Consider the following 15,634-nt stretch of genomic DNA (forward strand, 5'->3'; position numbering starts at 1 on the left):
AGATAAGCTTGTCTGAACCTCCAACTTTAGTCTAGACATGTAGCATAAAGCTATTAACATAAGCTATTTACTGTAGCTGACTGACATAACAAGATTATGAAAATCATGTTCGTGAATTCATGAATTGGACTCATGCCATTGCTATGATTGTGTTTTATTTATTTCCCCCCCCACAATATTTTTATTTAGATTTTCCATTATGTAAAGTACAGGTTTTTTTGCAATCATATAACACATTACATAACATATAATTATATCTTAATACAGAACAAAATAAAAAGAGATAGAACAAGAAAAAAAATAAAATAAAAACAAAAGTGTTCTGCATATGATAAAAAATGGTAACCTATACAAAATAAAGTACAATAATTGCGATAAATGCTGAATATGAGAGGAATTTAAAAGACAACAATTAAGTAAATAATTTACACTGGCTCAAAATCTTTACTTGATCTTGTGATAGATCTAAACACTTTCCATAATTTATCAAGGGACTCCATATATTCTAAGATATGTGCTGATTACCTTTTAATATTTAAGTTATGCTCTCTAATAGAAGACTTGCTAACATCAGTCTTATCCACGGATTCGTACTTGGTCTGTTAAAGCTTTTCCATAAAGGTGCAATATATATTTAAGCATAAAGCAAGCTAAAGTCTATAAATACTTGTTCATTTTTACTATAGTTTTGTTTCACTGGATACAGGCCCACCAAAAAAAAACCTTTGGGTCCAGTGGTTATGTTTTATTTAAATTTCCACAACAGCTCTCTGCAATTCAGATCAGCTGTTAGCTCATTTACCTACTTGTCTATGCTCATTAAGGTGTAACTCCCCAAGATCATTTCTGCCCCAGTGAATTATCTGTGCAGCTAAATCTCCAGTCAGCAGATAGTGACAGGAGCAATGGTACAGGAAGAGGAAGGCAGAGGGAGGAAGACACCCAGCAGTGATGGCGATGATTTCAGGAGCAGTGTTTTCCACAGTCCGATGAGCCACGGAGGAACCAATAATTGGATATTTGTGGCACATAGAGCAGTTTCTGCTGACACCACATCTCAGCTGCTTTCCACAATCGCTATAAATAACTGACACGGCAGCTGACTGCAAGACAGCAATATTAGCATTTTAGAAATCCCAATGCTTGTGCTTACAGTCCAGCTCTTGCCTGTTTTATTCTTCGTGAGTCACTCTGAACAGTTAGATTCAGTGGAATATTATTGTATGTCCTGAGATTTTCAGCCAGTGTGTCCACAAAGGAGGCTGCATTGATAATTTCACTGACTTCAAAAGAAACGTGATTGTTAATCCCATTCACGTTCCTTTGCAAATATTCGGTATTCGACACAAAAGCAATTTCCAGGCAACCAAGTCAGTCTGATGGCGGCTGGCTGCTCTTCCTCTTTGGAGCTGCAGAGAATATTTTCAGTTTCGTAATCCCTTTCACCCGTGATGAAATATTAATGCAGGCTCCACTTGGGTTTCCCTCCCTGTTTTTTTCCCTCCTACGGGCACATAAACTCAGCCAGGCCAGTGATCGCTTTGATACCAGAAATGTCTGTATGTTCAGCTTTCACAAGAGCACAGTCATGTCCGATGCAACAAAGACATGGCATAAAATTAAATAATTAAAGTATAATCGATGCAGAAATGAGGACCCAGGAGTCCAAACCAAGCCACCAATGGGTGGAAAATTTCAGTATCGGAGTAAAAGTTTTAGCTGTCCCCACTTTGACCTTTTTTATTCTTTTATGTAATGCTGTTTGTGTGTGTGTAAGTGTGTGTTTGACCTGCAGGAGGTAAGGGTTTTGTTAACTGGAGCATATTTTCGGATGAAGAGTGCAGAGAGAGTTATTGAGTGTCCTCTGTCCCCCCCAGACACTTCGGAGAGAGAAGGAAGCTGTACATGTATGGAAGTAAAATGGTGCCATCATATCAAAAAAGAAAAAAAAATGCTTGCTTTCTTGTCATGATACGAAGTAGTTCTTGTTATAACAAGAAAATGTTCCTGATATAACAAGATCATTTTAGTTGATAAATAATTTTCTCGCAAAAAGTAATGTAAAATTATTCAGTTTCAACAAAAAAACCTTTTGTGATATCAACAAATTACATGATCTTGTTATATCGTAGCAATTTATCTATATAACACAAAATCAGAGTATCTTGTTGGTGGTGATTATCATTCGTGTGTGCACTGCTGTTTTGAAACTTACAGTTCGACATTTGGGATGTCACCATCTTGATTGTTATTACACGAAAAGGGTTTTTTGTTCTTGGAATGGAATAATTTGGTGAGTTCTAATAATAAGAAAAATCTATCATTTTTACGACATTTTTCACAAAATTAAATATTGTTATTTTAAGCTAGTCTGTTGCAGAATGTATGCTGAACTTGTGTGGCCACAATTGGCAACTTTATTTTTCTGTTTCACTATTTATTTGCAGTTAAGTTTGTCACATTGATGACGATGATGATGCTTATCACTATTATTATTATTAATGTTTTTTGTTTGTTTTGTTTTGTTTCAGCTAACAGGTGTTAGGTTGTGTAGAACTTGAAACACACAAAACAGCAGCATTAAGTGTGTTTTGTTTTAAACTGCATTCATTGCCTGAAGGGGTGATAATATCATGTAAATAATCCAGTTTCTCTTAAATCCTTTCTGTTTATTTCTGTCCTCACTTGGTCTCCCTCCCCCAGCACCATCTGCTTGCCTTTTTACTATCCTTTTATGTGTAATTGCTCTTTTTGCATGCTTTTGTCCAGTTATGGTTACAGGCTCTCTCTTCACCTTCCTACACATGTATTTTGAGTGTAATACATTTGCCAAATAAGAGACAAAACACACACTTAACAAAGGTTGTTTTTTTTTCAAGTGAATTTTACTTACAACAGAAGTATTTCTGCCTCTTTTTTCCCAAATTTTCTATAGATATCACAATAATATCATTATTGTGAACTCTTTTGGCCATGATAATAGTGCAGTGAAAATATGATATTGTGCCTGCCCTGGATGCAACTGTAAAAAAAAAAAAAAAAAAAAAAAAAACTGTAGGTAGGAACATCAATATGTCTACATGTGCAAGTCTGAACTGCTGCTGCTATTTCTTACCTCTCCTATAGGTAGCTCAGTTTGATAGATGTGGAACTGGTCTGAAAACGGCCGCAAATCTGCAGCCTACTAAATGTGAATCAGTGTGTTTGTGAGTGACTCACAAGCTATTTATTTTATCGTGTGTGTGTGTGTGTGTGTGTGTGTTCGCAAAGAATATTTTGCAGCAACACAACAGTGTAACAGTGTGATGCTGTGCTATTTTTTTTAAAAACAAAAGAGCACTATCACTGAATATTTGTTTGCCAAAATCCCCTTGACTCCCTTTGCTTCCACCCACTACTGTAGCTGAGAACACGTCTACAGTCAGCTGAGGGTTAAAATACTTAAGACAGCATGTAGTTTTTGTCTGTGCGGTTTTCACACGAGGAACGTTCCTCTCAGGATGTGCCTCTCCACTTTCTATTTATGCCTTTGAAGCAAGCGGCATCACAGCCGGGCATCAATCCAATTACACGACTGGAGTTGGCAGATATTGTTAAGAAGTTGGAGAGACGCAAGCACCGGATGACACAGCCTGCACATATATGGCATGAAGTGAAATCCTCAAATTACACGTTGTCACCGCTTTAGACCATCCCTGTTCCACATGCAGTAATTAACGTTACACAATGGGTTTTTTTCTCGGGATCTGGCTGCAAGTACCCTCTAATTGAGATGTCAGAAGTCTCAAAGCCTCAGCACCCACTCAAGGAGCAGTGGTTGTTTTTCTCTCCTCTCTCGCCCTAAGTTGGGGTTAGATCATCAGTGATCAGGAGATGCAGCCCGTGTCATCTGCGGCTAGATTTGTTTGCTCGTCAGCTTCTGCTACATTTCTCAGGCTATAAATAAACATATACAGTAGGGTGTATATTTGCTCTCTCAGTCTGGCCTTTGTCCTTTTTTACAGCACTGATTATGGCTTCCCAGTTGACTGTGTGAGTGTTCATTATGCAAACAGAGCCACAAATTGATTTTTAAATAGGGTTCATCTGCCATGTTGGCTAATGGATGTCCATTTTTTAAGGAAATCAATATTTGGTCAGTTGTTTCCGGACAGTTAATGTACTTTGAACAGATAAGACACTCAGCTCTGACTCAGACATTTAGCCGAGCGAGTGGCATTGCTCTAGGGGTGGCCGTGTCGGTCTGTTTGATACAAATATTCAAGGTCCCCAGATGATGAATTCTAATGACTCTCTCGCCATCATGACATTTTCATTTGTTGTTATGAGTGAAATACCTCCACAACTATTGCATGGATAAAATTTGGTGCAGACAGTCATGTTCATCTTAAGATAATTTTTAGGACCTAAAAGTCCGAACCAAGGTCTAAGTCAAGGTTTGTGTTTTTGTTACATGGTATTTATTTTCATAAAGTTGGTTTTGGTTTTGCATTTTGATGATGCAGGAACACAAAAAAATTATACATGACATACCTATGTCCTGTCGCCATCACCTACCTGAGCTGCGTCTACTTGACATTGATTGGTTTTGTGTCCCATCATCCCGTATCCCCATTTTCACATCCTTAAAAATGATTGAAAAGGCTCAGAGCTTTTTCCAACTGATTCTTTCTGTTGTTGTGTTGCTTTGTTCATGGACGAACTGAAACATATACTGTACATTTTCTACCACTTGACAATAGGCTTGGGCGGTATGGGATATTTCATATCTTCGTGCTTAGCTGAAATTTCACCAGGGCAGATGGTATATGGCAGTATATACTAGTGTGGTGCTAATGAACTACCCGGAACAATGTCCGAACCAAACAACTAAACCTTGATCTGATGAGAAGAGGTAGTTTTTGTCAGAATGAAACTGAACCATGCTTTGGTTTGCTTCTCGGCTGAAAACTTTTTTTTGAATGGTTCTGACTTTTGCTTCAATTACAGGAAGTTTTGGCAGGCTGTTGTAGTGTATCGCAACAATACTACGCTGATACTGCTCTCTGTCCAAATCTTACATTGAGCATTTCAAAAAGGTAATTGCTTACACACATTTCCACTTTTGCCCTCTTTATTCCTCTTATTTCAGATGTGTGTGCCCTGCAGGTTACACCACATTTTCTTTACTGCTCCTTGGTCAAAAAACTCTTGACGGTATGGAAAAAACACAGCAAACTGAACCAGTTCCAAAAACTTTAACGATGGACAAAAGTTTTGGAGTCGGTGAGCACACATGATTGACACGGTATGAGGTTGTATTTACTTTTAAACCAGAAACAACTTTGACTCTTTGAAGGTGTAGTGGGAGATACTTCAGGGAAGTGAAGCAAGGGAGCAAATATGTCTACATGTTTCCTTGTTATGTGTATTTTTGTAATAAATAGAATAAAACACACAAGACTCATTGTGCAAGGTGTATGGGCATAATGATTTTTATTGGATGATGGATTAAGAAAAAATACATTCCAAAAATATTTACTTGGTGTGCAGAGTCCTTTAGTGTAGTCTCATAATTGTTAAACCTAGATTTAAAACCTAACTTAGGAAACAGCTACTGTGAAAGGTAATGGTGTATGTACAGAAACCTATAGTCCTCTTTAGTGTTAAAGTTTATGGATTGCTATTTGAAGTTGCCTCGTACACACTGAGCTCCCACCAGGATGTTCAAGAGCCAGACATGACCCCTCCCTCCCCCGTCCCCTTGATCTGTGGATGTGCGCTACAAGGCAAAGCCTCTCAGACAAACAACTGGCTAGATAAAGAATTGATTCTAGATTTTATGTCTGAGCCTTTGAATGTGTTCCATTCATTTCCCATCAATAGCACTGTGAGTCCTTGAACAGACAGAGTTTTAAAGGGCAGCTGGAAGGCTCTTATGTGATCAGCTTTTTCATAACTTGGAATGTAGTAATGAGTGCAGTAGAGTCTTCATTGTATATATATATATATATATATATATATATATATATATATGTATACAAGAACCATTTTCCTCACACCCAGTCTTTCATATTCTTGTGACCTAGTAACAGTTGAAACATCCAGGTCAACACTTAAACACGACCGTGTCCTGTTCCAAGTTACATAAACGTCAAGCTTCTGGTAGGCTACGATTAAAGAGGGTTCCTTTAATTATTCCTGGCAAGTACTTCCCAGCCACCCCCTCGCATCCCCCGTCCCCTGGGTGTCCTGGGCACACTCCGACTCCACATCCGACCGTGGCGCTGCTGTCCTCGGGCTCTGCCACTGAGGGGAAGAAGCGCGGGATTAGGATACACCTCAGTGGGCAGTAGCAGGCCGCCGCCTGGCCCGTGGCGCCTGACTCATCCCATTCTCCTCCACTTTTCATGGGCTGACATTCCCATCAGCACCTGCTCTCACAGGCAGCTCATTGCTTTGACATGCTGGTGAGTTCTCCAACAAAGGAGGAACTTTTACCTCTGACCAAGCAGAGTGGGTGAATACTTGTGAAGCGCGAATCGCTGCAGGAGGCTGTGACTAAAGGCCTGTTAGAGCTGTTTGGCAAAATAGAATCAGGCTGACTCACCCCAGCTTTTCTGGTGTTTAGCGTTTTTGTTATCTGCGGCACCTAAATTGTCAGATGTACACATCAGATGCATCTTTTCTGGCTTTGAGCGTGCGGCTGCAGCAGATTTGATTGGCTCTGTGAACTGAGGCAAATGCTATTGACCTGAAATGTTTTCCACTGCAGACCACACATTCTGCTATAGCTCTGCTCCATATAGCACATCCACTCCCCTCAGATTCCATTGTCATGTCCGTGGTCCTGTTTTGTAAGCCGTCAGTGGTCCCAGTTAGAGCTGAAGCTGTCACAGAACGGGAGGCTTATTTTAGAAGTACACTCTGGGTGCCATCCACCCTGTCAATTACAGGGGTGTGGACAAAATGATGCAGCTTATAAAAGGTTTTCCATGATTTTGTCCTTGCCATAGTTTAAGCTCAGCTGATATTAATCAAATGCAAATAGGTTGTTACGTCTGTCAGAATTACAGGTGATGATATGGAGAAAATCAAAATCGAGATATTTTTGACCAAATACCTTGATTTTGATATTGCAACAATATTTCAGGGTTGACTATTGGTGCTTTTACAAAATATTTACACAATGAGATTTCTGATAAATAATCATCAGCGACATATATATAACGAAAAAGTAGGTCAAGGCAACTAACAACAGCTAGAACAGTCTGGTAAGTTCAGAAAATTACACTGTAATTAGCCTTTAAGACCAGGAAAAGACAACACCTATGATATTAGGATATCCAAAATCTATGACAATATCTATCATTATAAAGCCTGGCCCTAATTACATTGTTACAAACTGTTTTTAAAATGGCTACATGGACTTTTTAGCTCTTATTCCATCTGCTGTTTTCAGTGTCAAGTATTGCTGAGCATGACTTTACATTTGAGTTAGTTGCAGGCTCGGTGCATCTCATTAAGAAGCTAAAGGGTGCCTTTTGCCCCAATATCACACAGTGAGGGGCATGACTAAGCATCTTCATTTAATGTCTTTGGAATGAGATCAGGCTGTTACTAACTGTAGCCACAATATTTTCTAAACCTCAACTAAGTGTTCTAGTTGCCTCACCTTAGCCATACCTTGGCATTAGCATTGGGCACGGTTATCCGTGGTTTTGCTGAATCGTCTAATATTCTTGTCCAGAAATAGCATATAGCATTGATGCATGTAAGAATAATACATCTAAATGAAAATAGTACAAATAACAAATAGAAAATGGTGTGTCTGCGAAGTGTTTTTACATTTTTAAAGATTATACTTAGTTATCAAGCCTATCAAAAGTCATCACAAAAGTTTTCCAAAATCCCTGTTACGATTTTTTTACTTTGGAAGAGCAATTGGAGGGGTTTAGTAAGTTACTCAGTATCATTTTGACAATTTAAAGATGATGCCAGCTTTCCTTCGGTGAATCCAGGCTTTAAAAACTGTCCGTCCACCTCAATAATTTGGGGGATGGGGGTTGTCCTGCTCCGAAAAAGACACTGTGTTCCCAGTAAATGCAATGTCCCTTTCTCGGTCAGCACTTTATGCTCCTGAGCTGGTCAGAACAACATCTGATCTAATTTTCTGCTCCTTCAGTCTGCTGTACATTGTCCCTGCTGCTGGTGTGAATCATAGTTTCATCTCCTGGCAGTTAGAGTGTGAATACATCGTGGTCTGACACTTTGTCTGGGTGATTGTAAAAGTGGATTTTATTATGAGCTCCCTCACACCTTTTTCTCAAGTGTGTCATGACTGATTATCCCTATTTAACCTGTTTTTTCAGGGAGGGTCTGTTCTGTGCACCCGTTGTGTTTAGAAACACTTAGCATCGCATTAGTGCATCTAGTCGTGGTTGCATCTGGGGGCTCCACAGTTAAGCATTTTTTGTCTCCCCTTAGGGCAACGTGACAGCTTGTGAAAAATTCTGACTAAATGGTACTAGTAGAGAAAATAGAGTTTAAGTTTCCAGGCTGGCCGGTAAACTGTGTAACAGGTAGAACAGAAGTAATGCTTTAGTTTTGTGCCTTATTAGGATAATTATTTTACCCAAAAAATCACTGTGAAAGGACCTACATTACCTCTGAAAAGACTGCCTTTGGACAATCTCATGAAATACTGCATGAAAATGTGTTCTCTCAGCTTTCTTATGCATTCAAACTAGTCTGTTTTAGAAAATTATCCTAAATTTGATTTTTATGAATTAAATTTTTTATTTTATATAGCCCACTATAACAAATCACAATTGGCATTTTGACAATTATCTGTATCAGTGTTTTGTGATAAATTAGCTATTTTGACATATTATTTTTGATAAAACATTTGCTAAAGGCATTTAAACAAGGTTTTGATTTTGAGTTTGTCATATTCCAAATTCTAAATATTGACAGAAAGATTTTCATTTTTATTGTAAATGCACATCGGTTCCAAATATCTGTCATTGGTCTCATTACATATTTATAATCGGTATCGGAATTAGCCATGAAATACCAATATCGGTCGGTCCAGGCTGTATACTGTGTATAGCAGAGAATGTTAATGTGATGGAAGTTAGAATGTGTCTCTGTTAGTTACACTAGTGTCAGAAGGTCCAATCGCAGCAACTAAGCTAATTAGTTTAAGCAGGAGTTTAGCTGGGGGATGTGGTGGGGATCCTAATGAAGAATAACTAACTTTATTACCAGACTGTTGGTTCATTTTCAATTTTTTTTTAAATAACAATTAAGGTAAAGCAGTGATGTAGCTTTAACTTCAGAGGTCTTTCTCAGCTGTGAGCTAGCCAGTTATACTTAGCCAATAAAAAATGTTTTCACAGAAATTACACATTTTATTCTATTATATTTTGAAATTATGGCATAGATTAAAAAAAAAAGAAAAAAACAAAGTCAATTCAGCTCAGTTTCGTTCACATTTAGGCTACTGTCTTGGTCTGGGGACTTAAACTAGTAATCTTTAAGGTAGAATACAAGTATGTACATATAAAAGATTTTATCCAGATAGTTAAAGGGTTTTTTGAGTAATAACATCAAAATTGAAAAATGTCACAATTGCCCCCGGTCTCCCCTATATGGGCCATTTTATAAGTAATCACTATCAATTTTGTCCATTTTACCCATGTAAGGAAAGTAAGGAAGGTATTTTTTTAATACATGGATTTGGATTTAACTGTAACAATCTACATTTCCTGTGAGGCACTATATGAGTTTTCTTTGTGGAATCCAGTGCTGTCTTATAACAGCTGTGTGGCAAATTTAGTGGCAGTGAGTGTGTTGGGGGTGGGGTTGATTTATCTTAGAAAGTCATGTGAGGAATCCTACAACTCAGGTGATGTGGAATGCTGAGAACTAACACAAGCTAAATCTGATTGTGCCAAACCACCCTGTCTTGTTAAACACGCAGGCTGCATAGAATGACCACGCAAATACAAATGCTGATATCGTCAACCACATCTCTGATTTCATTTCCTCTGTGACCATGTGACTGCATTTATACCACCATTTCACTCTGTAGTTCTTGTTTGTGTGGAAATCATTCGTTAATTAATCAACCAATTAATTAGTCAATAAAGCCAGGGTAATTTATTAATTATTTAAGTAATGTGATAGGCAAATATGCCAAACATTTGCTGGTTTGAGCCTCTCAAAACTGATGTTTTTGCTTCTCTCTGTTGTATATCTCCGTAAATTTTTGTTTTTTGTTTGTTTGTTTTTTCTTGATTGGGTATCTTTACTTTTAATACTTCAAGTACATGTTCGCAACTTACTTTTACTTAATTTAGTAACATTTTCAATGCAGGATGTAACAGTATTTTGCAGTGTTGTATTAGTACTTAAGTCAGATACTTCCTCCAGCGCTAGATATTGATTTTTATTTATTTATTTATTTTTAAAGCCCTTCAAACCCACTTTGGGGGTCTGGGGTTCTGAGGGTGTTTAAAAATAATTAAATAACATTTAAAGTTGAATATCCCTCGCCTAAATAAAAACAAAACAAAAGCAAGTCCCTTTCTTAAAAAATGATTTGTGCTTAAAAATCTGAAGTACCACCACATTTTTACACCACCCTCTCCCCTCTTATAAATAACGAACAGTCCCTTATAAAGACTGGAATAAAGTGAGTTTAGATGGGTTTGCCTTTAGTTAAAGATTGTTTATAAGTATGTTTTTTTCTGATAGAGCTGTCAGGTCCTAGGTTTGTGTGAGTGCGCGCTCGCGCGTGTGCCCGCATAGGGAATCTCCTCCTCAGTCCCTCCCCTTCACATGAGTATAATGTGCATGTGGTAAAAAGGAGGCAGGCTGTGCTGCAACACTCACTCCACTCAGCGCACAGCTCAGCATCCTCCGCTCCGCTCCGCCGGGATTAAACAACCAACGCTCCTCTCTCTCAACTTCCATCTGACCAACAAGCGAGCCGCTCTTAGAGGGGAAACTCTACCTCTTTTTTCTTCACCAAACTGGCACTGACGCGTGACATTAAACGCGCAGCCTGACTTCTTTCCCGATGTGGAGCCTTACATGTTATAATACCAAACTAAGCCGCTTTTTGGACTCGAGGTGGGACGCGGTGTTTGCGTTTTGGATGTGCGGATCTTGGCGCTCTGCGCACCGGCTCAAGCATCCAAAGTGCTAGTATTAGTGAAAAGACTTTGTGCCACGAAGGGGGGTTGAGGAGAGAAACCCCGGCAGCCTGAGGGGGCAGAGATGGTCCAGAACGTAATTCTGGTGTTTTTCCGCAGGAGACTGAGCCAGAGGCCGGCCGTGGAGGAGCTGGAGAGCCGGAACATTTTAAAGCGTAAGTACTAAAACCATCCAGAGCGGTTTATATCGCTAAAGCCAACAATGATAGGGATTATGTTGGTCTCTGATGACGATCCAACACATTTTCTTCTGTTAAATCTCGCAGTAGAACGTCCCCAGTTTATTTTAGTGTATTTTATTTTATTTTTTTATTTCCGACATTTACCTACACTTTTAATTTGAAAAGCTTCCGATCAGATTTGATTCGATTTTCTGTTGATTTATGTTACTTAAAAAAAAAAAGTTAATCTTCAATATCTCTAAAGTGACTATAGACTGCTCTGATGTGTCATAAATTGGAATTTCAAAGTAAGACGTTTTTATTACTATTAGTTCATTTTTTTGTATTATTTTTATTGTTTTTGAGCTTTTTACAACCAAATTAATTATTCTATTAATCAATTTGTGGATAACTATCATAAATGGTCAACTATTGTAATAGTTGGTTATAATAGTCAACTAATAGTTTGAGTCATTTAAGAAAAAAAAATCCTATTACTTCCCATTTTCAACTTTATATCATTGTAAATTTAATATATTTGAGTTTAAGACTAAGTAAACTAAAGACATTACTACTGGCTTTGAGGAGCTGTGATGGAATTTTTATTTATTTATGATTTATTTTATTTTATTTTTTTAAACTATTTTCTGACACTATGAATTAAGTTGAGAAAATAATCAACAGAGTAGTAATTTTTATCTATTAAAAAATAACATATTTGCAAAAAAAACCCAAAAACATTCAAATACTGACGTCACATCTTTTTTTGTTCTGCAAAAAGAAAAAGCACCCTTAACTATATATCTAGTGGTATTTCTCTGTTATTTCCATGGGGACTTAAAGTATCAAGATGGTTGACCACAGTCAAAGTTGTATGTTGTTTTCCCTTAATGATCTGAACTCATAATTGAATCTTCATAATTCCTTTTGCTCCTTGTTGACACGCTGGCAATGTTTTATTTCGAAGAATCGCTTTACTTGAATGTGTCAGATCGTAGCACTTCAAACTGTGAAACTGCTCGTGTTGTCCTGACGCTACAGAACAGTTATAAAACATCAATGTGAAGAATGGGATTCCCACGTTCGTAATGAACTGAGCCTCCCAAGTCGAGACGAGCCACCTGTGAGCTCCGAGCAGCTGCCTGTTCCATCACTGACCCCCGTCTCTCTCTGCACGGGGACATGTGTCGTAGCGAAACGCGACCCTTCGAATCACCCTGAACCACAACAAATTCTCTGACCCAATATCCTAAAAGCCTTTTTAGTAAAAATGCAAATAGTTGACTCATGTTGCGCCCTAAGTGAAAAACAATCCGACAGTGACAGGTGCCGGCCTCGTGTTAAGCTGCCAAACTAGTTCAACGGCCCCAAAATAAAACTGAATAAAAAAAAAGAGAGATTAAAAATAAATGAAGCGACATCTAGTGATGTTTCTGCCGCATCTAATAAAGATCAATCCTATTAGTGCTCTAATCCGCCCGTGTCTCGCTCTCCAACTCCCATTCAGCACTGATCCACAGCAGAAGTCAGTCCCCGCGTCCTGTCCTCAGCACAGTCTCAACACAGCTTACTGAGGGGTATTGATTATGAGGAGGATCACACACATTAGCTCCGTTAATCATCAGTCCTGACTGCATGTTTACGTGGCCTTTGCTACCATGACTTGGCATCTCCGAGAAGCCAGTCAGTGTAAGTGATTTAGAGCTGCTTTTTGATTTAATATTTGTCTTTTGTTGTGTCAACAGAAAGAAATGATCAGACAGAGCAGGAGGAGAGGAGGGAAATCAAGCAGCGGCTGAACAGAAAGGTAAGCAGTGATCCGAACACGCCAGCCATCACACACACTATTAACCTGTCAAAACACAACCTGAATACCCCACCTGCTTTGGTTTTTAATATTTAGTTTCCATCGCCAATCTCTTTGTTGATTAAATGCATAGATACGCTGACGAGAGCCGATGTTTCTTTTTGTTTCGCAGCTGAACCAGCGGCCGACGGTGGACGAGCTGCGGGACAGAAAGATCCTCATCCGTTTCAGTGACTATGTGGAAGTGGCCAAAGCTCAGGACTATGACAGGCGAGCTGACAAGCCCTGGACCAGACTGTCAGCTGCTGACAAGGTAGCTAAAAACACTCTCCGGTGTTCAGCAACACTGGTATTTTAAATATTTAAAGAAGTACAACTGTTCCATTCAGTGACTATATTCTGACATTTTCCATGAAATAGAGCTGTGTCCGCCCCTCTCCAGGGTTTCTGCAGGTCTTAGATAGACTTAAAATCATTGTATTCACTCCAAAAGCCCTTAGCAAAGTATTAAAAAGTCTTAAAATTAGATTTACAAAAATATAAACTGTTCTTCTGTGCAGGCTTTAAGGAGAAATTACACACCTGTAGACTAAACATGGGATTGTTGTGCGGTGGATTTTGCTGATAGAGGCTGTTGAATTGATTTTATTTCAGTCAGCATCTAAGGATTTAGATTTGTCTAACATTTAAGAGGACATGTTAAGCAGGGGGTCTGGGGTTCCTGCCCCAAGAGATTTTGAGTGTCAAACAATTCATTTTCTGCCCTCTGGTTATTTTTTGTTATGCACCGATTGTAACCTTTTGAGGTTGTATCTTGCCACCAACTACTTTACAGGAGGCATTGTTAGATCCATAAGTTGTAGCAGAAGGGGAGTAACGATACATTGATTGTTCAGATGGGGTGACAACAGAACACTTCCCTTTTTTTCCTTTTTTTATGCCTTAGTGTCCCTTTGAGTCATTCTGTGTCCCCCCTCTAAATTCTGAACTTTTTGCAGGTCACTTTGATGTTCTGCTGCTCCGTCTCTGCCCAAAGTATGCTCTGTGCTCTGACAGCGTGGTACTATAAATAACCAACCGGCACATATATGTCAGCAGCGCTCCTAATGAACGGTCCAGCTCCAAAAATAGAAAATCTATTTGTGGCTGCAGATGTTTTAATCTTGGCAGGCCACCACAAATAGATGAATGTGTGGGACATCCTGTTACTGATTTTAATAGGGCCCTTCAGTTGTATCAAATAGAAATTTAATCATAGCAGACTTTGTGGCATCAGCAAATGCTATATTATTTCTAAAAAATGAAGACAACATCATATCGTGATGAAACTTGTGATTTACAACCCCATTTTTTCAGTGTAAAAGTCCTTTGCTTATTTTATTGTTTTTACTGAAAGGGACAAATGCATGGTCTAAATATTGAAGGGGGTATGTCCCCTGCATCCCCCCAAATTACGGCTATGTCAGCACTATGTCAGTGATGACAGTAAACTATACTATATAGAAAGCTTATCATCTTTTTATGGGCAAGTGTCAATTTAGCACTTAAAAAAACTTACATGAATTAATCAACTATTTTTTATGTCTTATGTCTCTTATCCTGGTCCAGATGGCTTTCTTTAATTGATAATGTCATAAGGATTTTTATTACATACTGCTTTGAAGTACTGGAAGAATTTTTATTGTTCTAGGTCATATAGTTCCTTCTGGTTTTTTATTATGAAACAGGTAGTAAACTGCATTCTGTATGGTATTAAAAGGTCTTAAAACATCTTAGATTTAGCTTTGTGGACCCTGCAGAAACCCTGTCTCACACAATGAATTTTCCGAAGTGACATCCTGGTTTTCACAGACTGCAATATTTTTAGTGCTTGACATCGTCAACAATATTTCTTTGACATGAAACACAGTTAAAATTACATAATCTTCACCTAAACAACAGATGTTTCTCCATTTTTACAACATCCTCATTTGGGCTCACTTCACTTACGATCAGACACACCTGGGCTTACGCTCAAAGTCTCTTTTGTTCTGCAGGCGGCGATACGGAAAGAGCTGAACGAGTTCAAAAGCAATGAGATGGAAGTGCATTCTTCGAGCAAGCATCTGACAAGGTTGGTTTGAGCGCCTGTTGTTCGCTTTTGTGCTCCTTGTGTCTGCTTTACAAGTGGATGATGTGTAAGAGGGTCAGTGTGACTTTGTGAAGGTGCACTATCCCACAGTTTCACATCAGTGAGTGCACACCCTGCAGAGTAGGCCTTAAATTTAGCTGCAACCAGGCCTCTTGAGACGACAAAGTTGCACATTTTTGCACCACCTCTCCACTATAATGAATCGCCATGTATTTTTAGCTTACGTTTTGCTTATGTGAAGACTGTCTATAGCTAAAAAAAAAAATCCCTGAATTAGCCGGGGTTGTGCTTACGCAAGACCCCGTTTTCAAGGAGAGGCCATTGGCTGATTTTA

The 15,634-nt window shown here is 38.7% G+C and overlaps 1 protein-coding gene across 1 annotated transcript in view; it reads left to right on the forward strand.

The window, feature by feature from the left end:
• Nucleotides 1–15,634, forward strand: part of phactr3b (phosphatase and actin regulator 3b) — a 47,083-nt gene that overhangs the window by 30,799 nt on the left and 650 nt on the right. The window contains exons 9-12 of the mRNA XM_042493853.1: nt 11,301–11,356; nt 13,108–13,169; nt 13,342–13,482; nt 15,206–15,282. Of these exons, the coding sequence (XP_042349787.1) occupies nt 11,301–11,356; nt 13,108–13,169; nt 13,342–13,482; nt 15,206–15,282 (336 nt within the window). The remainder of the gene's footprint in view (nt 1–11,300; nt 11,357–13,107; nt 13,170–13,341; nt 13,483–15,205; nt 15,283–15,634) is intronic.

The sequence above is a fragment of the Plectropomus leopardus genome, chromosome 2 (genome assembly GCF_008729295.1).
Source record: "Plectropomus leopardus isolate mb chromosome 2, YSFRI_Pleo_2.0, whole genome shotgun sequence".
NCBI lineage: Eukaryota > Metazoa > Chordata > Actinopteri > Perciformes > Serranidae > Plectropomus > Plectropomus leopardus.